Genomic DNA, 27,102 nt, shown 5'->3' with positions numbered 1-27,102 from the left:
AAGTTAGCAAAGACTTTCGACAGAATACCTTACAATTACGTCGCTCGTTAGGCTAGTGTGGTTCTAATCAAGCTTATTACTGTAATTAAGAGCCTCTGAAGTTGAAAGTTTCACGCAAATTATAAGATTTCCATGTTTAAAAATTATAAGTAAACGAAATCTGAACAAAAAATGATACACTTCACAGATTTCTGATACACAGATTAAAAGTTAAAATCGAACTTCTCTAGTCTTAACCGAGAATCAAACCCTCAACTTCCAAAGACGCAGTCTTCGATCATAAGGTTACCACTGTTTCTGCTATTTAGATTTTAACTGAATATTTTTTTTAAATTACGTAATATTTTATAAAAAGGATTCCGTGACCTTTTTTTAATATATAAATTTAGTTAATTATAAATATATATATTATATTTATTTCAATAAAGTAATCATTTTGGTCATGAAATATAGAATTCCATGTTAATTTTTAAAATTACCAGTTTAAATAAAATTTAACATTAAATATATAAATTTACCAAATTCTAAAATCATAATCTATTAATGAAATGAAATTAAAAAGTTTTACAACATTTTCGCAAAACCCTTTAAAGCGGCGCTGTGAAATTGCTGAATTAATAATTAATTTACGCTTAGTTCAGTATAAAGTGTGATACAACCCTCACGCAGTACTAATGACTAAACAGACTTAAGACTTGACGCTTATTTGTAACGTCGTTTCCAATTAACTGCTAAAACAAATACTGTTAAATTGTTTCAATACATATTTAATACACTTTTACAAAAATAAGCCAGCTAAAAGTCGATGATCTAGCCGTGGTTCGACCCTTTTAGGCACTTTAGAATGTAAATACTACATGCGTACTTAGTGACAGCTCCAGACGACGTCGCGGGATGTCCGTGGATGCGAGCACCGCAAAAACAGGCGGTGACCTATGTCTTACCGCGTCTATAGACTGATATTATGGTGATGATGATGAAATGCGCTTCAATACAATAAGTCAATGAAAAAGAGAAATCGTAACGCACCTTTGTAAGACATGGTGGGCGTGTAATGATGAAAAGGTCCAGCACGTCGTACAATCTCTTCCAGAATGATACCAAAACTGTACACATCGCCCTTTAATGACGCCACAGCACCGGGATATAAACTCCCAGACACCAACTCAGGAGCCGTCCAGAGTAACTCTGAACAAACCAAACCAATTTCTATACACTGTTCCTTCCACAATTTTCTAAAATGTTCTAAAATAAAAATGTCTTACTATAATAATACGTATCATCCTTTATCAAGTCCGTTGGCGTGCAAAGCGTATTGAGGCCGTAGTCGGATATTTTGAGTACAAAGCGTCCGTCGATCAAACAGTTTGAAGAACGCAGCTTACCATGGGCTCCTAGCCCACTGTGTAAATAACACATTCCCTGCCAAACAGAATTTATCTTAAGTTTTGCAAGTGATGTATAAATTAAATTTTAAAGAGCGTTTCGTAGTAAAAACACATGTCATCATTTAAGGAAGGATATAGTAAACAAAAATATATAATAACAACATCAGAAAGTTTTTCAAAAGAAATTATACCCGGAATATTGATGAGTTACAATGTATATAAAAATATGATTGTATTTATTCCAAATTTCAATTTCGCTAAATTTTTTTATCTGGTGTTATGAAACTATCGTGTATGGTCTGCCTCGGAAGCCTAATGAATCATTTATTTGACTTCGACTTCTATAGCAACTTTTTACCACTGGTACCACTTTATAAACATATCAAAAGTAATTACAAAAACTAAGGCATTAATTTCGACATATACTTATGTTGGTCAAACACGAATCTAAATTTAATTATTGAATTTATATGGGACAGTTATGTGAAATCGTACCTGTAAAATAAAAAAAATCTTGCTCAAATAAAAAAAATATATAAACAAAAATAAACATTAATGATAACATACACGTCTGAAATACGTTAAACACAAATAAAAAATGAATCTTACTTTTAATACCTTTGTAATATAGACGAACCTGTACAATGTCATGAACGAGCGACGTCCGGAAGTTCCAATCGAGCTGCAATTCCTCGTTGGCCAGCACGTCTTTGAGTGAGCCCTTAGGGCAATACTCCGTGAGCACAAACACCAGTGGGCAGTCCACGCAAGCGCCTATGAACCGCACCGTGTTCTCGTGAGACACGTTGCGAGCCTTTACGGAATACAAAACCACTGTAATAAATATGTAGCAAGGTACGAAGCTTTTAACACTAAATAATGGATGCTGTAATTTCAGATGAACATTCATAGATGACGCTGGTTGTCGATTATCTCGCTATAATTTCGCAAGAGCAGTAATACAAGAGCGCTCCGCTCGATTGACTAAAGAATTCATAAACAAAAAAGGCTAAGAAGATCATACGTGTCTGTATAGTATAGTACTACCAAAACCGCTCTAGTCCTTTGCCGCGTTGACGACGAACTAACGGAACAGAGCGGCTGACACTTCCCCGTCGCGCTGCGGGCGTACTGAAGGCGCGGTATAGCAGTTTCAGTTGCTATGGAACCCAATAATGTAATAAAAACAATCGAGCGGGACATATCTCGACCCCTAGCGCCACGTCTGAATACTAAAGTCATATCAAGTGACCTATCTAACGTTCCCTCTCGAGTGCCTATACCCTTGACCATGAAACTGGTTGCCTCCCGATCCGGTAAAACATTGTAGCGATCGGAGCTGATGCATCTAATAGAGCAATCGAACTAAATCACTACAAAAGAATTTTTACCGCTCCAAGTGTTGCTATCACCGAAGCTATATATATATATATATATATATATATATATATATATATATATATATATATATATATATATTTATATTAACTAGTAAGCATCACCAATTCGATACAAAGTATTAGAAAGATTAAGCTATCTTTTTCCTTCACCATCAAATGGAATCACCAAAAAAGAATTAACTCGATATGAATATTAACACAACAGAATATTAACACCATGCGAAGAAAAAATCCTTATTATGCAATCAGTCGACGGGCTATTCCCGACTGCCAATATGCCTGTATTTTATTCTTGCTTTCAGCGTCTAAGATGTATTTCCTTTTCAACCTACACATTGTCTTGAATATGATCAGAAATACGTTATAAAAACCTTTACGGGCTTATACAAAAAATAATACGAACTAATGTTATCTTAGGATCCATACTCATCTATTAAATTTAATAAAAATATTCCATCTTGTTAGAATTAGTTTTATTAAATTCAAAATAAAAGGTTAAAGCGTTTTCGGATTAATAACAATGACATCCCGAGTTCTAAGGTGATGATAGAACATCATAAATATACCTAAAAGTATTTGCATATGCTCTTTTGACTAAGCGAATGAAATGTAAAAGATATTAAACAATAACTAGAATTGCTCGTCTGAAGTAAAAGATTCGCGAGTGACGACCACTAGTCGGTAGACGCGGCAGCCATAGGCCCACAATTAGGTGGATCAACGACCTACTTAAAGTCGCGGGAAGTCGCTTGATGCAGGCAGTACAAGACCGATGATCGTGGCGATCTTTTTGGGGATTCCTATACTTTCCTGTGGGCATCTATCGGCTGATAATAAGAAGAAACAGAAACAAATTAAACAAAAAAAAACGGTCTTGGCCCAGCTCTTCACAGGTCACGGGGGGTTCTCTGAGTACCTTCACAGGTTCAAGCTCAAGGAGGACCCCTCGTGCTTCTGTGAACCGGGCGTGGGCTAGACCGTGGTCCACCTTGTGGCCCACTGTCCGGCGTTCGGAAGACTGCGCGCAGATTCCGAATGCCGGATGGGCAAAAAGATAGAGGAAAGGAGTAACTCGGCCATCATGCAAGACGAAGAGGAGAGAGAATGCTTCCTCAGCTACTGCAGGAAGGTGGTGATAAATGCAATAGGTAAAAATAAAACAAACACTAAAATATAGAAATAAAAGAAATATAGTAGTACCAAAAGTAGTGCAATAAACAGTATAATATAAGATGATAATTATAAAGAAAATACGTGTTAAATATTTCAACAATAAATGTGATGTTGCAAAATAAAATAGTCAGGAAACCTAGAATGTAGTGGTTGAGGATGGATGTATGGCTAAAGGAATGAAAGAGAAAGACTGGGAAAATTGTAGAATGAAAGAAACAGTACGACAGATAAGTTGATACATGAAAGAGAAGAATGGTAATAATAAAAAATATGAATAAATTACTAGAAATAAAAAGTCCCTGTCCCACACGAGATAGGGGAACGAGAAGTCCCCAACAGCGGGGACCATAAAAAAAAAACAGAAACAAATTTGTCTTCAATTTAGGTATAACAATTTTATGAAACAGCTTTATCTATACCGTACGAAAATACGACAATATTCGATATTAGATTCTTCATTATAGTTTCGGCCTCAATCTGTGATTAATGGACTCGTACAACGGCCTGTATTTTCTAATAAACGCTCTACTTTTATGTGATATACGAAAATCTTACAAAACTTAAGAGCAGATTTTAAAAATAATCTCAAACCCCATACAGGTATAGATTTGAATGTAAACAATAGATTTAATTTAATTCCATAAAAAAACATGTCTTTTATACATATAAACATAATAAACAAAGTATACCTAGTTGATGTTTTAAGAAATGACCGATATTTAAAGACTGTAATGATGGAAGAAATATTTTATATTAAATGCGTAAATAACTGAAAAAACTTACGGGTTCTTTTTCATTCCAAACATCATAAGAAAATTTCCAAAGAAGATTCATTCATTAAATACGCTATTCTTCATAGGTTTATCTTTATTTATATTTATCTTCAAAGGTTCTTCATGTACTTAACTGAATGTAAACAAAATTTAAATGTAATTTGACATTTGATATGAATACGAGTATATCAAATGTCACACTACATTTAGGGGTACTAAACATTTTATTTTGTGATGATTACATCTTTAGATACGCCTTCAAAACAGTAAATAATTGGAACAGTCGCCAACCCATCACGTCGTATGCTTTTTCAACAGTTTCTTTTAAGTACGAGTATTTTTTTTTGGCCACGTTTTCTCTACACGTTTAAATATGTTTATCAATATTTACTTCTCTTAGAAAGTCAAAGACACTTTTTTGTACGTTTTTGTCATTGGTGAAGGAAGCTAACAACGCCCTTTAATATCAAGTGTTATCATGGTTGCTGGTAGCATCCGAAAAGGAGAATTAAAATCTATTATTTAACAGTACAGGTTGATGAGCTACAAGTTCTAAAGAATTAAAAAATTATATTCATGATCCAGAAAACTTAATAATATGAAGACGATCCCAGTTTATCATTTGGAGATCAGATGGCAGGTGGGGGAGGTCTTAGGGAGGGGGAGGGGAAGAGGGGGGAGGGGAAGAGGGAGGGGAGTGGAGGAGCCGTGTCGTACAGCTGAAGTGATAATGATGCTAACATAATAACAAGTTAAAAATATCGTCTATAAATATTCATGTATAATGTATTCTAATTATTACCTGTTTAATTTCCCACAATAGTTTCTTATTAAGGTCCAACTTCTTCCTGTGAATCTTCTTGACGGCCACGCGATTCCCCTTGTACAGGCCGACGGTGAATGACGACAAAGTAAGGGGAGCTCCAGTGACCGTCGTCCCAGCGTTCGCTTGAGTCCAACATAAAGGCAACTAACCGAAATATTAAACATAAATACATTATCTTGTTACATTTTAAATATCTTATTACATAAATAATTTACTACATTACTTCCTTGTTATTCTACCTTGATAATTATGCCCTTAATTAATTAAAAATATAATAAATAATCCGTAACTATTTTTTTTAAATTATAATATACTATATGTCAATTGAATTCACGAATAAAAACTATGTGTACGAGGGTCAACCTGAAAGTTCTTAGAAAATCAAAAACTAAGCATTCTAGCAAGTTATTAGTTTTATTATAACTTTTCAAAATAGCGTCCATTTACATCAATACATCGCTGCATTCGATGGAACCATTGAGAAAAGCACCTTGCCCACTCGGCCTTAGGGGTCTCTTCGACGGCGTTTTGAAACGCAGCCACTGCTTCTTCGGCGTCCATAAAATGTTTTCCTCGAAGTTTTTCTTTTATTTTCGGGAATAAATAAAAATCGCAGGGTGCGAGGTCGGGGCTATACGGCGGGTGACCCAGTAATTCCACGTCTGAGGTCGCCAAATAGTCGATCGTTTGCCTGGCGGTGTGCGACGAGGCATTGTCATGATGAAGGAGGATCCTGCTACGAGGTCGTTTCTCTCGAACTTTTTCCAAGACAAGTGGCAAACAGTTGTTAGTGTACCACTCTGCATTAACCGTTTTCTGATCCTCTAAGACAACTGTCGCGTAATGACCTGTCTTTCCGAAGAACGAGGCCACCATCTTTTTTCCAACACTTCGACCTCTTTTCACTTTAGTTGGCAACTCTTCGGAAGGAAACACCCACTGAGCAGACTGTCTGTTGGTTTCCGGATCATAACAGTAAATCCAGCTTTCGTCACCCGTTAGTATGTCGAACACAGCATTTGAGTCACCTCCGTTAAACTTTTGGACCATTTCTCGGCACCAATCAACACGGCGGAGTTTTTGAGCCTCGGTCAAATTATGCGGTATCCAGCGGGCACAAAGCTTCCTGACCGCTAAATGTTCATGGAGGATTTTGTGCACTTGACTCATACCTATGCCTAGACTTGTCCGAATCTGCTGATAGGTCACTCTTTTGTCAGTCTCTATCATACGCCGCTCAACACTGATATTGTCTTCAGTCGTCGCTGTAGAAGGCCGTCCCTCACGCAAATCATCGGTGAGATTAGTTCGACCACGTTTGAATTTATTAAACCAGTTGTAAACTGTGGCACGAGATGGGGCTTCATCGTGAAAAGCTAATCGAAGTCTATCATAACTTTCTTGTTGACTTATATGACATCGAAAGTCATAAAAAATCATTGCACGAAAATTTTCTCAGCTTAAATTCATTCTGACGTGCACAGACAATTTTCAATTTGCCGCCAAATCGTAAAACAAATGACAAATGAATGAAATGTATACTCAATATTATTGGTAAAGAGTTCTATTTTCAAAATTTAAACTTATTTTTTTAATATAATGCTTTTAATTTGCCAGTTCTAAAAACTTTCAGTTTGGCCCTCGTATACGCTATTATGTCATGTATTTTATAATCAAGTATAAAACGTATTTAACAACGTACCGTAAAGTGTATAATTAATGCAATGTATGCAAGCATGTTGTAGGTTAAATATATTTAATTAAAAATCCAGAGTAAAATAAACCCTGACAGTAGAGTGTAAATTATTCACATATCTCGCGTTTCTTAAACTCGACAAGGGAGCGTCTCTGTCTCGTAGGTAAAGCTTAAAACGTAATTAATATTTGCTAACTTTCTCGCTAGCTAGTTTCAATTTCGTGTGACGGCTTAATAACTTTAACCACTATGATCAATAACTAAGCATTTTCCTTTCACTATTGTCGAAATTTTCGGTAAATTCAACTTATAACTTTATATATATATAGAAGTATATGTGAAAGTTAATTTCAATAATAACATATTTGCTGATCCCATGAATATTAAGTATTACAGACACATAACCATTAACAAATCAACATTCATAAAAGTATTTTTTTTAATATCAACCATTTAAACAATAGACAAAATATTGTTATAAACAGAAAGCCACTTCCATCAAATGTGTCAAAAAAAAATTTTCATACTTTACGATATATAATTTTAATGAAATGGCAGTAATCTGGTAACTTAATCTTACTTGTTAATAACTTTTTAATTAACTTTGTTAAAATGTGCCAGGGCTGTCGGTCGTCAAAAGCTAAACATGAAACTTTTTCAGCGTTTTTTTTTTTACTTTAATTTCATCATCATCATCATGTCAACCGATAAATGCTCACTGCAAGGACTCCGCCAAAGGTATCAAAAATGCTTCAAATGTCTTGCGCTCTCCGCATCCAGTGAATTCCGACTACCTTGGCTAAATTATCTGCCCAACTAATGCCCGGCCTACTCGCGCCAACCGAGAGTTTTCGACATTTCTGATTTGATCTCGTAGCGAAGCTTCGAACATGGCCTTCTTCATTGCTTCAATACTTCTATCCCTTTATTAATTTTTTTGTGGGTCACCTTTTTATCCCCTCATTTGATCTTTGGGGGAGGCCTATTTTTTGCAATGGGCGCCCATGGGCAGAAACGGCAACTCGAGCGACCTTTTTACTTTTATTCAAATAGAATTTATTTACATAAAAAATATAACTAAGGGATTACGTTAAACTTGATCAAGAAAACATATTATATATAAAAAAAATAAATCATACTACATTGTAGTTAAATTCGCTAGATATTTTCATATGTACAACGGCAAACATAAAGCTTTCAAAGTATTCACTATTCCGAAATAATGGCTGTTAGTCGCTTTGTAATGGGGCAAATGTAATACGTGCTCCGTTTAATTTGATATTATTTACGAAACCTAACTCTTTCTCCGTATAAAATTATTCATGTTTATTTGTAATATGACTCTTGGCCGACAGATACAAGAGCGAGGATATTATTAATAATAATAATATTTTATTTTCCATATATAATATTACACAATATATATATTTTTTATACTAAATAAATTGCAAAATATTTTTATTTTTTTCTGCGATTATATCTTAATTTTGCTTTTTTCAGCACACTGGACAATCTACTACCAGAAGTCATTGTACGTAGTATTTTATAATACAACCTCCGTATAATAATGAGGTAAATTTAATCTAAGGTCTAAACATGTCTGTAATTTGTATACCACGAATCTATTATAGTGGTGCAGAATCACATCGTCATCATCACTTCAGCCATAGGGAGTCCACAGCTGGACCTCCGTCATGTATTTCTCCATCAAATGAGACCGGTAAGAAGCAAGCCTGCCTCTTGCATTTTCCGATGTGCTTAACTAGGTCATTTGTCCACCTTGTGGAAGGATGTGATGCGCTGCGCTTACCAGTCAGTGGTCTCCGCTCCAGAACTTGAAAGCCTCATCGGCCATCTGTCAGCGCTTTTGGTCTGTCCACTGACATTTCAATTTGCTATATTTTTTGCTTGGTTATATCGTTTCATATCATAACGCTGTGTTATTACTATATCTGTCAATCACTTCTGTGACTTAAAATGATAAGAATAATATAAAATGAATACCTTCAAGACTTCGTTCAGACTGTGCAAAGCCGGGCTAGTACCAAGTCCTGTTCCCACCTCCACCAACACCTCCTCGGGGCGCACACGCCACGCCGTATTGTTCATTTCCGCATCGATACGCGCTTGTCTGAACAAATTGAAAGCGTTACAACATCGTGTGAGTGTTAATGGAATATCGATCAAAAATAAAACATGTTTTATTGGATTCAACCTCAATATCCACTAACATTTATATGCTGAAATTAATTATATATTTAAATATATGTTTTAGTCTATTACATGTAATCATATAGACATTAATTATAAAGATATAATACTTAATAAGACTGCTAGTTATATTTGTCATAAATATTTAAAAAAGTATGTTATGGTAATATTTTGATTTAAATAATGATATAAAATATGAGTTTAAATAACAAAAAAAAGTAATATTTAATAGTTAAACAATATAATATTTATTCAAAATATTTTAAAACAGTGTTCGTGAGCGCGGGTAGTTCAGTGCTAGAGGACTGAGACACACGATCCTAGGTCGCAGATTCGATTACCCGGGAATTCACACTTAGTGCATTAATTATACCATATTTGGTATTACTGTTACGTGGTGGGCAAAATACCACAATGGTTTTATTACCACCTTTAAAAAACAGTTGGATATTTTAAATTATTTTAGTGAATTGAACTGTATTTGCTCAGCGGTAAAAGACTGACACTTGAGAACACTAGTCGCAGTTTCGATTCCCGGGATCGATTTTATATAATTCACAACTTGTATATTAATACTATAAGTTTGCCACTGCTCAGATTTCTAAACTTATTTTAATTGCCAGTTGATGGACACCGGGGTTTTTTGCGTATCCTAATACCACACGATGACGAACCCGCCTACCCAGCGTGGTGATTACGGTATATCAACCTATAAATGTCTTTGGGGGAGGCCTATGCTTTACAGTATATATATATATAAATATCTATTTATATGTATATAAAAATGTATACATATATATGTGTGTGTATACATACATCGCGATTACTGTCTAAAACATGACGCGTGTAATGATTATGTAATTACATTAGACACTGCTTTATAAAAAAACGTCCCTAAGTCAAAACTAAAACTTATAAATGGACATTATTTTAACACGTGCGCACATAACAAAATTTTAAAATTTCTCCTAATTAAAATTCAAAATCAATCTTATTGTAATCAATATAAGCTGTTGTGTATATTATTATGATAAAACATTATTCAAAGTCAAGGCCAATTTCATTATAGATTTAACAATGATAAATACAGCTTAGATTAATATTAATTGTGTAGACAATAAGGTGCGAAAATACGATGTACGCTAATTTTAAAATCTCGTAAAATGTAAAGATACATTTTAATATAAAGTAAATCTACACACCCATTGCCATTCTATCGGAAAACTTTCTCCGCGATGTTAATTTTAAACAACGAACTGGAATTTCTCTCATTCTGTTTGGAGTGTGAACTTTGTAAAGGAATTTGATATCTCTTATATTTATCTTATAATAAGAGATCTACAAATATTATCGACTGAATTACCAGATGTTTAAATCATTTATAGCTTATTAATTGCAGAAAAGATAACTATAATTTTAATATAAAATAAGTTTATGCAAACAATTTCATGTTTACTTAAAATTTTAATGTTATTTATTTTTGCAATTTATAGTTTTCTTTTAATTTTAAAATTTAATGATTTTTAATTTAAATGCACACTTGATGCGCAACTATATTGAGGTGTTCTAACCTCATGCTTAATTCCTACATCGACATTACGATGAATATGATACCCAAGGTCAATGATATATTCTTCATTGAAATTAATTAAGAATTCTTTTATTTCAGAAGCTAAAAGGTTTCATTGCGACAGTAAACAATTTCGAATGGATAACGTCTTTCTGTCCCTCATCCTTTTTCAATAACATGACCTTCGTGATCTGCTCTTACACTCGGACTGACATGGCGGTGTTATATAAACACCACAACGCTTCGATGTACATAACTGTTGAACCCTTAAGGTTCTGGAATTCAAACCTCGGACCAGTAAGCGCAGTGTTTATCCTACACCCAGAAGGTGAACATCTGGTTTAGGTCGTCGTGAGACTCCTGACGCAGGCCGCTTCCTACAGGTCCTATTGGAAATCTATGGGGGAAACATATACAGTAGTGGACGTCCTATGGCTGAAATGAACATGATTATGACACTGCGCCGTTGTAACGAATATTTGAGGTTAATTTTGTAAAAGCTAATTTTCCTATAATTTATACTTACATGACTGGCCATATCGTTTATTACCAAAAATTTGATGATTAAATCAATTATTATATTGTTTGAATTTCAAATATCACTCATTTGTTTTAAAAAAATGTCAACCGGTTACGTAAATAAGTACGTAATACGTACACACGATACGAACACTATGTAAATAGATACTTACTTGTAAGCAATACACGCCGCCGTTACTGCGAACGTTAGAAACAACGCCAATCCGATAAAACAGTATATAATAACTGTTTGCGTGTCTAGCAGCGTGAAAAGCATCATAAACTTATAGTTAAAACTTTACATATGTTATCTAAACACAACAGCAAACTTATAAAGAGAGTACCATAATAAAGTTCGCTTTTGAAAATAACATATAGTGAATATTCATGTAGTGCTTTAACGTATATTAAATTTTTCAAAAATAAAATATTAAATATCGATATTAAGGCAGATGGATTGTAGAGGGAGTGGGGAGTATATGTGTATCTCAATTGATGTCAATTAAGGACATACAAAAATCAGTAGTTGGAAATAATAAATAATGTGATTAAAATATACATAATAAAAAAATATTTATTGTTTACTATCTGTCCCTGTAGATTTTGTACTGCCAGAAGTTATTGGTCTGTCATATTTCAAAAGAAAGATCAAGTTTGTGTGTATGTGTGTGTGGTGTGTGTGTATTTCAGATAAATTACTTTGTACAGGAGATTGTAAATAGATGTTTTAAAGCTTTTAGTTGACAAATAAGGTGTTTGCTTCTTTAAAGCTGTTACTGTTACCATTTGTACATTATTCAGATGGAAAAATAATGAGTAAGTAACAAAGATGAATATTTTATTTAAAACTTATCCTCGCAATTTTATTACAAACTTCATTAGAAGTCCAGGTACACTTTCTATGCAAATATATTTAATAAACTTTGTTAAACTCTACGGCTTAGTCGGGCGTCATAATTTTCCATGATTTAAATTCTGCAATATAGCAAGAACTACGAAGCGGTAATCTAAAGAAGGCGTGGCTTCAGCTGCCGTGATATTATAAGAAAGAATAGCCCATCCCGGATTAACACTGAATAGATTATAGTTATTTAAGAGTTATTAAATATCTATAAAAAAATAAGCTAAAAGTAAATTTAAATATTTCAAAATCAAAAGCATAATGAACAATTACTCTTTGCTATAGTGATACCGAAATCGTTGTATTGCATTGTCGATCTCTTTTTTTCCGACCAGGGGCACTATAATTCTAAATGTATACAAAATTATTTTCGTATATGTGTATGTGTGTATAGTAGTGTTGTACACCCTAAATTGCCCTCTCCTTCATGTCTCTCATCTCCATCCAAAGGTTGTCTGATAGAGATCGCTGCGATCGATAAGACCGCTTCATGTACAACAATGACAACAAAAAATTTATAAAAATTGTTTCTGTTTTTGGTTAATATCTATACTGTATAATAAAGTGTAAATAAATAAATTAGCATTAATAGCTTCACTGGGCTTCAAAAGATAGAACGCTGAAGGTGTGTAAATTAAAATACTTTATAAATGGTATGCTCGTAACATTTTTTTTTTGAAAACTCATAATTAAGAATATCGCTACTAAAATCGCTGCATTGCGCCTTAAGTACGTGGGAGGAGTATTGCCCGCTCTATTCTTTCAGTAATGAACTTTTCATCTGCCCCCGCCTTGCCGCGGTTTCCTAAGGCGTAGTACAGCGAATTGGGTAACCCTAAGACTGCGTTATTATTACGTACTAACCTCCTTGACACATAGGGTCAGTTCCGAGAAAGCCGCAGCGTGGAGTATCGGGAGGTGGCCCACGGCGACCGCCTGGCCAATGAATGGCCTTACCTGCTACTGGCTTATAACTACCGTTGAGGCCGTAATAAAACGCCACCACCTGTTCAAAAGTCATCAATGTATGTCTACACCAACGTTGCTTCGTATTAAAATGATTAAACTCTATTTAACATTTATAATTCTTACTTTTTAATTGTAAATAGATTTATAAACGCCAGCAGAGATATTTTAAATAACTTATTAGTCAGTTATTGATTTGATCGTGATTAGCATTATTAAGGTTTGCCTGAAACGAAGCACGTATGAAACATGAAATGAATATAAAATAAACAATTTAATATTAATTTTTCCTATAAAATCACTATAACGAAAATATAATATTGATCATAATTAATTTAACATACAATAGATCGTTTATTGATTTATAATTGTTTAAAGAGGGGTTTAACTTTGGTTTTATTAATTTATTGACGTTTAGATATAAACAATCATAATTATGGCAAGGGTTGTGTAAGACTACAATAGGCAAACATATTTAATTTTGTATTTTGTTATATGAAATTAATTTAAACATATTTTATGTGTAACTGTTAGAATGCCTATTTGATATCAATAAGTAAATATACCGTATAATGAATGGAGTTCAATGTTGTAGACTCGTACGAGAATGCGGTACACCTTAAGATATTCAATATTCCACACAACATATTCGCGCACTTTATCTTATGATGTAAAATTGTGAATGCGTGTAAAACGTCAAAAGAAAATATTAAAAAAAAACAGAAAAGCTTATTATGTAAGTCCTTAAAAATAATTATCATTTGTAATTCCTCCATCACGATTTTTATTCATTGCGCGTAAAGGTACTAAAGGTAATTTTATTGTTATTGCGTTCTTTTCATTTCTTACATACACAGGTATATAAATATATAAAAATAGTAAAAGCTAAATAAATAGTTGTTTGATTATCATTGTAACTATCCAAAAGCAATTAAATACTTTTTCTAATTGATCACAATTATTTTGAAGTACATAATCTTAAATATTAACGTTAAGTTTTAGATGAATAATATTAAAAATATTTAAATCTAACCTCAAATTTTCCTGTTACCGGATCCAAATCCAATATGGCGTAGTCTGCATCCCGGTCTCCTACGGGATCTATTCGAACGTGTCCAGTGATGCCTGAACAAAATTAAATTACGAGGGTCGTGGCCAATAAGGTAATTATAATCATCTTCAACATTTTATAACATCATTTTATATTTGTTTGAAATTTTTAAAAAATAATTAGTTCTAATTAGTATTACGTTGACATTATTCGTATCTATACAAAGATATGTAATACACGGATATTTCTTTCAAGTTAATTTACATAAATAAATAAGAATAATAGAATTTTTTTTAATTTGAATTTGGAATACTAGCAAATGACAAATTTAATTATTAAAAATTGATACACAACACGTAATACATTTCAAATTCATTCTTCCGTCTTCATCATAAAGGTAAGGAGCTCTCTAATGTCCTTTTTATTCGTTATCATTGATTCGGTTTTGCGTTTCCTACTTAACGTCCCAGTATATATTTTTGATAGACATACATGTATAGACACTATTTTCAAATAAAGTACCATAAAATTCTCTGATGATGAAGATGATCTCAAAATTATGTAAAAAATGGTATTGACTGATGAAATATAAATGTAGCCTTAACACTCATCATCATCATCATTTCAGACGGACGACGTACACTGCTGGACATAGGTCTCTATAGATTTGAAGTGGAAGAGGCCAGTATCCAGCGCCTTCAGACGTCTCTAAGAAGGTTATCTATCCCCTATGTGGGTGGACATCCCACGCTACGTTTTTAGTTCATGATATCCACTTCAGATGCTCTTTATTAAAATAATAATAAGGATTCTTGAATAAGCTAGTGTCTGAATAAAATACGTATTTTAAATACATTTAAAGTACATGTGTCTATATAGCATTTCTTAACTAGTAAAGACCAGAAAAAAATTCCTTCTCTCTCTCTCTCTTGTACTTTGAAACAATTATAGAGTGCAATACATTGTTTTGATCATACAAAAAATTAACCAGCCACTATATAAAATATATCAATCTTGATTTAATAAAAAAAGTTTAATACACGTAATATACTCACCATGAAAGTCTCTTCCCCACATACGACGGGTTATATTTCTACCATCTCTTATGTCGCCGCCTTCTGTCAGGGTTTCGTTCAAAGCCATACCCAAGAGGTAAACGCCGTCGTAGAAGGCGCCAATAAAAAAGTTCACCTAATGATAACAAAAATAAAATTGATAACTATAATTTAAGAAAGTAAATTATTCTAAATTTAACTTCAACATCATTTGTTTTTAAATCAACACGCAACTATAAATATCATTCGGTGAATTCATAATATTTAGGAGATTCGAAATAATCATGATAATTTTAATTATTTCACGAAGGAACCTTACCCCACGGACACACGGTTTCGTTCGTAATGATATAGTTCGAGCACTTCTGATGCCACCCTACGATGGACCGTACAAGGTACTACAGCATTACAAGTTCTTCAAGATTCAGTTACCACTAGGTACATTTACGGTATCCTTCGATCGACTGAAGTCTTTATACACTTTATACACTTGATTGGTAAAAGTTATAAGGACTGTATGTATATGTACATTTTCTGTCAATTAATGTATATACTGTAAAAACTCAATGGCTTTTGAAATTATACAAATGTTCAAAATAAGAATCCAATAGAGTTACAGACTTTTGATTTATATAGGATGGTTGGGAAAGGTGTAATAGCTAAAGATTTTTGCTACTTCTGTGCTATACATTCACTCCTTTAAAGTTATATGTCGGAAAAATAACCTCAATAGCGTCTATAAAAACTGTGTTACAATATGTCAGCTTTTGTCGCAATCGCTGTAATGATTTTGTTTATTACAACACGCTTCTAAAACAACGCAGTTTCGTAGATTTTTATTTTCGACTAACACCGTAACAACGTGTTGAGAGATAAACGAGACAACTATTTTCCTTTGTGCCGTCGATGCTCCGTTATTTACTACATTTTAAGAAGAAACTTATGACATATTGTATTTCCATACTTAACATATTTTTGTAAATCGGGTTTTTAGAAAATACACACACATACACATACATATTCCAGTATAGAACTTAAGACCAGAGATCTCGTAATTCCTAATTCGATCAAGAGAAATCTCGTAAACAGGTATATTACAAATATAAAACGATGAATATGAAAATTTCGGATTACCTCCTCTCCGTCCGAGAAGCTGTAGTTGTAGTGTTGCTTGGCACGGGTGCGCACGGTGTCCGCGAACTCGTCGAATCGGTCTCCGGTGGGCAGCTTGAGGGAGACGCGGAGCAGCGCTTCGTAGGCTGCCCGGGCGGCGGCGTCGCGCTCGTCGCCCGCTGCCCATCCCGTCTCACCCCAGTACCCGCCCTGACACAGAATTATCATCATCATTTCTGCCGTCCACCGCTGGGCATATCCCTCCCTCTCACATAAATTTGCAATAAAACCGGTTGGAAGCGGCCTCCATTAAGCGTTTTCCGATCTTAATAACAATATCTATCCACTTTGTGATTAGACGTCCTATTCTGCGGCGCCTGCGCTACATGGCTTGCCAACTGCCACTTTCATCATTAGGTTTCTCTTGTTTACTTAAACAGCGTGTTGTTTTTCTTATTATCTCTCACGATTTACACCTTTCTAATGATCTGAGACAGTCGAGGACAAAGAATTTCCTCGTGGCTAGGGCTAAATCTTAATACCGGTATTTGATATTTGAAATACCGCGATACCGGTATTAAAACCTGTATCATTAATAAACAAAATACTAATAATAATTTTGCTTACCTCAGCTGCTATATTGACTTGTTAACAAATAATTATGCAATCCAATATTAAATTATAAGTTACATTTTACATGTAATAGGCTCGTATGGTATTATATAGTTAAAGAAGTAAAAATATAATTAAATTGAAAGTATTTATAAAATAATATTAATAACTTGCATTTTGTTTATTAAAGTATGCTCTTGAAAAACATAAACAATCAATCTTTCAATTTGAACTTGTAAACGCTACAGCTGATTTGCAAAATGAAACAATTTAATCTAAACTATTTAATAATTTTTGTGTTACATACTTATGTAGTTATATTTATATAAACGAGGCTTATTCAATGGGCAGTAGACGTAAAACATAAACAATCGCTTTATAATGCCGATACTGCGGCTTCTCGATGGTGCCATACTCGTCCGTGTGTAATAAATGTGCCTTATATACATTTTAATACAATCAAATTGTTTGCATATCTTAAAAAAAATTGTAATTAATTAATACTATTTTAAGTTGGATTTATATTGTGCATAAATTCAATTATCATCAACTAATGTAACACCTAAATACCAGTATTTTCACAGAAATATCGGTTTTGAAAACCGGACAAAAATCAGTATTCGGGATCCCAGAATCCCGGTATTGATTGTAAGCCCTACTCGCCATACCGACTGTTGTAGCTTGTAGAAGCTACAACAGTCGGTATGGCTTATAAATGTTGTATCTTTATTCTAGATAAATATCTCTATTTTGATCGTATTCTCAAGTTCATGTAAACATATGTAACTTCTTCATTATTAATCATTTAATAACTTTAGCATTAGATAACTTATGCTATGATGAAATAAGTATCGAAAAACACATTCTTTAATGAAAAAAGAAATTAAAAATTATTCATGATAACACATTCTTGATATTATAAGTGTTCCGATGGGAAAACATTCGATTTTAACATCAAACCAAATTTCATCGAGAATATATCACAAGTCATTACAATAATTAATTTTTCAAAGGGATACCATCTTAACGTTGTTATTTTAGCATTTATGTACATTTTAGACCTTTTAAACAGAAGTAATGTATTTCACAGATCTCACCCAAAGAAAGATACTAAAATGGAAAATTTTATTAGGGTCCAATATACAAAACTTTAGAAACTTTGAATTTTTCTTTTATTGAAATATCGTTATTTATTAAATAGTTAATTATTTAAGTAATTTGAATGTTTTTCTTCCTTACTCGCTTAATAATTCTTAAGGTCGTAACCTCACTAGCTCCAACCCTGTGACTTGATTGTCATTGTACGAATGTCATCGTATATCAAGTGTTGACTGTTTCCACTTGCTCTTTTATGTAAGTAACTTATACACTGCAATTTTCCTCTGTCTAGTATTTTCACTTGAAAACTCAAGTTATGATTGTTGATAAACTGGTCACAGTGAAATAAATGTGACGTACCTGAAAGATCTCAACATCCAAAAAGGCCCAGTCGCCGCGTGTCATGCCAAGCGCGTGTGCAGCCAACAGGAACTCCCGAACCAGGGACCCACGAACGCTCAGTATTACCACTATAATAAGCACACAACTTGCTTTCATATTATTTTAAATTTTATCTGAAAATTCTTAAGTAAAGTGACTCCTTTTTTCAGCAACAGAAAGCCAACGGCTTAAATGATGATGAAGGTAAGGTTAGCTGGGTTACCCCTCGAACTCGTTTCCTTCACCTCTAAGCTACAGCACAGGCTACAGTAGGCGTGGCCTGATTGCCACACGTGAAGGTAAAAGAAATCCATATAGCAGACCCAATGCTTCGGTCTGGCTCGAGGCAGTTGCTTCAGGTGGATTTGATGAACTCACTTCGGAGGCTTAAATAAAGCGGACGAAAACGCCTATTTGTCGTGTGTTACATACAGATTTACACTTTGAACTTTTACATGCGTTTTCTCAAATTGGTAGTGGATATTTAAAAAAACCAAAATACGTACACAAACATCCATACCGTTTTGGTTACCACCATTTCTGCTAATAAACATCATCAACGAATAAATTTTAATCCAATCACCATAGGTGTTATGCGCATGACGTTATGCGTGATTTAAGATCATTAACTTATTCACCTTCCACCTATGTACTGATTCATTATGACAACTACGGAACCATAAGGCTGAAACACAAGCATGGTAGGAATATTCCCTTAAAAGTCACCTAAGTACGGATTTTAAGAAATTCCACCTGTGAGAGGTTTGAGGATGCGATCATTACTTTCGCGAAGTGGACATGAGCAAACTAGTTTTTTGATAAAGCATCCAGGCTTTAAGATTTATAATTAGTTTTGTCGTTGCCACTTGAACAATATAGTTTTATCGGCCGCTTGCTAACCCGCGAATCCCGACCGAAAGTAAATAAAGTAAACGCATATCTGTTCCATAGAGAAAGTAAAGTTCCTTATGGAATAGTCACGCGTTGTACTACACACACTGTAGTTTTTTTTTCAATTAGAATCGAAGGCTTCTTTCTACGCCCAAGATTCTTTTTTCCTAATGTTTCTACTAATTTTAAAATATTCAAGTATATTATAATACAAACATTATATATCTATATTTTGTTCTATCGTAAATAACTACTTAGCAGAAGATATATACATTCCGTATCGAGGTCATATAAATAAAGATCCAACGCAATTTAGACTTTATGAATGAGCAATCCTTTAACGCCAACCATTTAAGAACCGCAATGTGTATGGCGATTTTGTTAACATCAAATAAATTCAATTGGTATAAAATCCTCAAGCTCCTGAAAAAAAATTCTCACGCAATACTTTTTGCTATCAGATGGTTTATTACACTGGCATTAAAAAAAATTCATGGCGATTACTTGTTATTAAATCTCTGTAACATTTTCTTGAACATTTGATTTATCTATTTTATAATCGTAAATACATTTTGCACTTAAATTGGACACAAATTCCAAAAATACTTTTTAACTTTTTAAATAGATTTATAAGTATCAACTTTATATTCATATTTGTGATATATAGCATCAAAGTTAAATGTATTTTATCCAACAATGGAACCCCGCTATAACTATTCTACTCAGGCAGTGCTGCAGACTATCGAGTTAAAATCTATATAAAAGCGCTTCTAAAACTATTTTTCCACCGATTGCAACATATATTTAACACAAATTCCATATAAAAGTAGTATACATACCATAAAATAAAATAACTAATTAAATAGTATAATTATAAAGTACTAGCTGTCTCTACAGACTTCTGCCTAAAGTTCTTGGCCTGTCGCATTTAAAAAAAAAAACAAATTAATGTAATAATATAGTAATCATTTCATATAGTGAATTTATGGGAAATAAATTAATTAATTTCATAGATAAATGATGACCAATGCTGTTAAACGTTAAAATAAATTATTATGTATCGCGTGAACTAACGCGCGAAGTTTATAGGAAACTGTCAAATTCGCAGATTGTGTAGTCATTTTACTTTTTGGAATTTTTCAAATTTCTGCATTATTTTATATTTAACCTCTTACAAAGTATTAGGAAACAATAAGATGAAAAAATTTTAATCATTGACGAATTATGTAGACCCTATATATATAAAAAATATAAATGTTTAATCAACATATATATATGTATATATATATATATATATATATATATATATATATATATATATATATATATATATATTATGTTTGCATGATATAGCAACTTCGACAGGCCTTGTGAATAAACAATATTTTTCATTACTTGAACGAAGGAAAAGATATTGTATTACACGGAGCGCAAACATTAGCACCTTTCAAATAAACGTGTTTATCGTTCACCTCGTGCATACATGCTGACGTCACGGAGGAGGGCTTCGCAGGACTCTTTCTCGTTGCCGTCGAGTTCTCTTACAGCTTTCAACACGCCTTCTTTCCTAAGACCCCACTCTAAACTTTTACCTGCATAAACGAACAATAAATAATTAAACTTCAGTAATCAAATTCACGGCGTGGGCAAGGTCCTCACTTGGTGAATCGAAGACATAGTGAAGATCGCGAAAACTCGCTGGATGCAGCATAAAACCGGTGGGTGACGATGATGAATCTTATTCCAAGGATAGATGATTTTATTAAGGTAGTCGGAAGGCGCTTCCAACTGATGCTAATGCAAACTTATAGGAGAGACCTTCACGTCCAGTAGAGAACGTACTACAGCTAAAATGATTACTATAATTAAGAAGAAAACTATGATGAATTATATTCTTAACCTACGTTAACAACTGGATAATATTTTTCATATTAAAATCTTATGATTAAAAAAGTAATTCGTACAATATGATACGACTACTAGGACGACCATTTCTCCCATTATATCTTTAATTTTAGAGTTTGTGAATTAAATATTAAAACTATCAGTAATAGCCTAGAACATTCTAAAAAAGTCTGCTTACTATTGAAGTTAGATGTTCCTTTAACAGACGCATACATTGTTAAAAATAAATATTTCTGTGTATCTCTTACAAAAGGGACACACAACCAGTAATATAACTATTAAATCGTTAACAAGACAACTTACGAAGTATATTTATAATAATGTTATACGTTGTGCTTTAAATAATAAGTCCGACTTCTTTCACTATCCGTTTGTTTACTATGCCATGTAGACATTCACCACATTTATATATTTTTTTTAATTTTTGCTATGTAACTTAATATTAAATATTATAAATATTAATTAGTACACAACAATAAAGAATACCCAAAGCTTATCCTTTTTTATTTTTATTCTTTTAATACAAAGTAAACAACTGAAACTACGTGACCTTGTACATATTTCCGTCATTTACATTTTAAATTATTACTTTTCAGCTTTCAAAATTTAACCGCAATTTGCTACTGGCATTTTCGCTATGTAATATTGTGTTTTTTTATGTTAAATAATACATCCTACTTGGCAATGATTTATATTACCAAGTGTTTCAAGGTAAGTCAGTCCAACCTGCTGATTTAAACTGGTTACCGGTGGGAACCACGAGGAACACTAACCATAAGTCACGTCGACATTAATTAAAACATTATTAAGTTAATGTTATATAATATAGCTTAAGTGTGCTCATACCTTAACCACAAGCTAGGATATTTATTAAAAATATGAATTAATTTGGTAAAGTCATTTTCAAGTTATGGCGTGGAAATTGTAATTAATTTTAATATTAACATATATGCTCCTTATAAGGTCTTTGTAAAGTTGTTGGTATTTTGTAATACCGTAATCGGAAGAATGCGTCAAATCTAACAATATTAGTTGAGTTGAAACCACCACTATAACTCGTCTTTACGAAATCGTTAAAAAATGTAACAAATAATATTTTTTTTTAAGAAAAATATATACTGACCAACAGTGAGGGAGAACAAGTCGGATTTATCCAATAAAAGTGCAACGTGTGCCCATCCGAAGCGATCGAAGACGCTGGTGAAAACCCTCGGTAATCGGCACTGACAATACGACATCCTGGTCAGCGTTGGATACTTTCCTTTATCGTTGAATAACGTCTGCGGCTGTAACACAATGTACATATCGACAAAAGTATTAAAAAAACGTACTTCCGTAAAGCACCTAATACTGCGTTACGAAAAAATTGGATTTAATTACCGATGTAGCGTTTATTTTCACATTGCAATTCACTAACAGTAAGCTCACAGTCGTTCAACAAGCCATAGAAAGGGATATGCTCTGGAATTCTTTAAGAGATGGCCGATTCTTTTTTTAATTAATTCTAATTTGTATCGCCAGTGTTTGCTTACAATATTTTTTTGCTATTAATATTATATTAATATTTTATACAAAATTTTCCTCTCCCAGTCGAGAGTTACGAGCGTGTTTTATCATTATTTACATTTTTTTATTAAAATTAAATATTAAAATTATTCATGTAAACGATACAATTTGGAAGTTTTACTCAATTATACATTAATTGGTACATTATTTTATTTCAAGTCGCTACCCAAGCGCTACAGACCGTAAATGCCTTGAGTTTTAGGTTTTAGATAGAAGATATTATTGTGATAGATATAAAAGGCATTTACCGCACTTACTTGGGTCCCTTTTCTTAGATTTCGAAGTCGATGCATGCGACTGACCACACTCGCCGGAGCCGCTAGCTCTCCTTCTGACGGCGGCTGTTTTAAACAACCAAAAGAAATTATATACCTTCTATTTCCTATTTGCTTATGATTAAGGCTTAACCTTGCGCAAAAAGAGCACAGTGGCGCTTGGTTGCGGAAACCAGCCCGCAGAGACAAGACAAGGCTCAATTAATCTAAATTATTCAACATCAATCTGGCTTGTTGTTTTCACTAATTATACTTAAACTAATGAAGATGTTGTAGAATCTAATCAATCTCTTATTATTAGCACAGATAGCCAACTAACATCAACTAGGTTGAATTGATTTGCCTTGGGGCAATATAACACATAATGTATAATACCTAAAATTTGTTATTAAAATTTCACATCGCAAAAAAACTCTGTATCATTTCTTCTCATCTTCTTATTAGCCGGCAGACGCCCATTACGAGGCATAAACCTCCCTCAAAGATATCTAAGGGATGAATATACAATAATCGCCGCGCATGGCAGGCGGGTTGACGATCGCAGTGTGGTATTATGGTACATGAGGACCTTTCTACCCATCCTCTAGAATTTCGTCAGCAGTGGCAATTCTTTATAAATAATGCACGCTTTGTGCATTTTATTATTAAGTATATTATTTTACGCATCTCTTATGATCTCTGGTATCACATCTCACAAAGTAATAATTCAAGTTTTTATAGGATCATTAGATATGACAGAAGCGCCAAATTTAATAAAACTAGAACTAGAATGAACTCCCCTATAAAGATCCTTCGACTTATAGCTGCGAGTCAGTTTTACAATATTCTTAATACAGTAAGTAAAAATAGAAAAATTAAAAAAGTAAAAAAACAAAAATAGAAGAAATAGTAAAGTAAAAGTACGAGCAAATCATTTCCGAGCTCTATTATAACAAACACATAAAAACATAAAAAATAAAACACAATCCAACAAACAAAAACAAAACAAACATAACACATAAAAAGTCTTTCAAACTACTATTTATTTTTTTGTAGTTTTTGTTCTATAAACTTCTTAAATTTATTACAAGATAATTTACAGACGATGGAGGAGTACATGAAGTGAGTAATGAATACAAGAGAACATGGAAGAGTACGTACACAGTTGCCCACAAAATAATCAGTAGTACAACAAGCTTTTCTTTATTTATATGGCCAACCTTATATACATAACGATTTTTCTTAAATTTATTGATATTCTTCTGTATATAGACCAAATTTTTACATGTAAACTTAGTATGGCCAAATATACTTTTACAATTAAAAATAAACAAAATAATTTTTAAATTTAGAATCTGCCATATTTACATGATTGTTCATTGGTTGTTTTCTTATTTTCGCGCCAATATATTGTAAAATATTTTGTGAGAGCAAAAAATTTTAAAGAATATATTTTTTTAAAGCTCTTTAAAAACTTACTCAAGAGTAAACAGAGTGTATCTTACATAGTATTCGACTGCAGTGATGGTTTGGTGGGGTGTTAGCTACAAAGGAGTGAGTGAGCCATATTTTTGTGAAATAGGTATCAAAACATCGGCACAAGTGTATTAAGATGCCATTCATCAGAAGGTACTTAAGCCCCTTAACAACACTAGGTTCAGAAGAATAATCACAGGATTATTCTGGAGATTGGAGGGACAGCCCTCCAAAAAGTGCATGCTGCTATTGATAACTGGCCTCAACATTTAAAGGATTGAATTGCAGCCAATGGAGACTACTACAAACAAGCTTTACATATTGTTAATGATTTTATATTAATATAATAAAATGACACTGTAATAGCAATAATTGAGTATAATAAAAATATAGTTTTTCTTTGTTACAATATTTAAAGCAAGACTAAGTTTACAGACTTTATATCGTCATATTTTCTTCACTAATTATTTTTCTAAGAGAAAGGACTATTAGTTTCCATTGGCCATTGTGACCATATAGAACACAAATATTTAAATTAAAGGCCGCAACCAAACTACCTTACAACAATTTTTATTAGGAATGGAAAGCACAAGAATTCTTATCGCGATTTTATAGACACTATTAAAATATGAGATTAAAAAGCGTACTCGCTAACGGAGCAGTGGTCGGATCAATGATATCCTGCTGAAAGCCTCTATGAAAGTTTTGCGACTAAGCAATTTACTAATAAACACAACCTAAAAGGTTTGGAGTTATAACGTTCTATTGAACATAAGTTAACATTAATACTATCAATCAGACAACATCCACTTAAACAAATGATAAAATAAATCGGTTAAGTTAAAAGAAAATAAATTTTAAAACAAAACATCATTCACACGAATTAAATACGTTCTATAAATTACTTTAATCAATTAGTCTTGATGAAAGTACCTGTGTGTAAGTACCTGAAGTTAATTAGAGTTTTACGTAAAATCTCTCCAGGGATGCTATTTAATGGATGAATTAAACTAAATAACCGAGCATTACTTAACTGGACCTTGACAGTGGCAAGGCTGTGGCGCGCGATATCGTAACCGATTACACATGCGAACTGACAATTAACTTGTAATTACCATCAGTGGAAATTTTATTCGTTGTAAAATTATAAGTATTGTGGGAGTCGTATATACATTGACGTGATGTCTGAATGAATAATAGGTGTAAGATTTTGTGGGCGAGCGTAGCCGACGGGCGAACTTAGTGTGCCGAATTAGTGCAGCGAGCACATGCACGCACCGGTGACGCGGGCGCAGACCTTTTGTTACTTTTGTTTCTTTTATTTCTTTTGCGCCTTTGTTCTATTGCCCGCTTTCACTCGGTCGCAGAGCACATTGCGCCCCAAAGTTCCACGACGAATGCACGTCCTTTTTGCTCGCTCTCAAGCGCTAATAAAAATTTGTTCGTGTGTTAAATAAATTGATAAAGTGTTACAAACATCTTTTAATAAGCCACTAACCCCTTAGTATAATTAGATATCATTATAATTCTTCTTTTCAGTTGATAGACGCCCACTGCATAGGCCTGCATCGAATAATTTCACGATTATCGGCCCTGAGCTGCTCGAATCATAATTAAGGTGTCAGAAATTAGGCGATTCGGAAAAGAACAAAGATCACTGATACAGCTTGAAGATTTGATTGTCTGATGTGGCGGTCGAATGACAAATACGAGTCTCAAGACAAGAGTTCCCCAAACTTTTTTGTGTCGTAGACCCCGCCATGTTTTTCCGTGTTGGGTAGACCCCTACTTACCTGATATTGATTTCCTGTAAATTTCTAACTGTAGTGAAGTTTAATGTTAAAAACTTAAAGTAAAAACGCATGTTTATTTATAAATTTATTAATTGAATTTAAATTAAAACTACTCAAAATAAAAATTTTATATCTGTTATGTAAAATATACGTAACATTAAATAAACATAAAATATTCTATAAATAAAATAACATATATAGCAATAAGTCAATATTTTTAGTGAGAAGGATGAACCTGATGCTTTAATTATAAATTGTCAATTTTGTAAGGGTTAATCTTAAATCTCCTCGGCTAATGATGTCCAGCCTGTGGACCCCCATTTTCATTTCATGGACCCCCAAATATTTTTTCGCCGACGTAGACCCCTTGCACGTTGTCATAGACCCTTAGGGGTCGATATAGACCACTTTGGGAATCACTGCTGTAGACGCTGCGTGAAGAGGCCCCTCACTAGGTGGACCAATGATAATAGTTAAATTCGCG

The 27,102-nt window shown here is 33.3% G+C and overlaps 1 protein-coding gene across 1 annotated transcript in view; it reads right to left on the bottom strand.

Annotated features, from left to right (window-relative positions):
* Positions 1-27,102, bottom strand: part of LOC137921641 (atrial natriuretic peptide receptor 1) — a 43,273-nt gene that overhangs the window by 4,675 nt on the left and 11,496 nt on the right. The window contains exons 3-17 of the mRNA XM_068764443.1: positions 23,353-23,436; positions 22,653-22,809; positions 21,097-21,216; positions 18,713-18,822; positions 16,664-16,852; positions 15,530-15,665; positions 14,457-14,548; positions 13,322-13,463; positions 11,730-11,814; positions 9,270-9,387; positions 5,905-5,932; positions 5,537-5,682; positions 2,026-2,202; positions 1,266-1,422; positions 1,030-1,188 (exon numbers count right to left, since the gene is read on the bottom strand). Of these exons, the coding sequence (XP_068620544.1) occupies positions 1,030-1,188; positions 1,266-1,422; positions 2,026-2,202; positions 5,537-5,682; positions 5,905-5,932; positions 9,270-9,387; positions 11,730-11,814; positions 13,322-13,463; positions 14,457-14,548; positions 15,530-15,665; positions 16,664-16,852; positions 18,713-18,822; positions 21,097-21,216; positions 22,653-22,809; positions 23,353-23,436 (1,900 nt within the window). The remainder of the gene's footprint in view (positions 1-1,029; positions 1,189-1,265; positions 1,423-2,025; positions 2,203-5,536; positions 5,683-5,904; positions 5,933-9,269; positions 9,388-11,729; positions 11,815-13,321; positions 13,464-14,456; positions 14,549-15,529; positions 15,666-16,663; positions 16,853-18,712; positions 18,823-21,096; positions 21,217-22,652; positions 22,810-23,352; positions 23,437-27,102) is intronic.

Source organism: Battus philenor, unplaced genomic scaffold, assembly GCF_028537555.1.
Source record: "Battus philenor isolate CCGP_79_NKW_IND1 unplaced genomic scaffold, ilBatPhil1.0.hap1 SCAF_19, whole genome shotgun sequence".
Classification (NCBI taxonomy): Eukaryota; Metazoa; Arthropoda; class Insecta; order Lepidoptera; family Papilionidae; genus Battus; species Battus philenor.
Note: the sequence above shows the minus strand (reverse complement) of the source record. Positions and strands in the feature narration are given on the sequence as shown.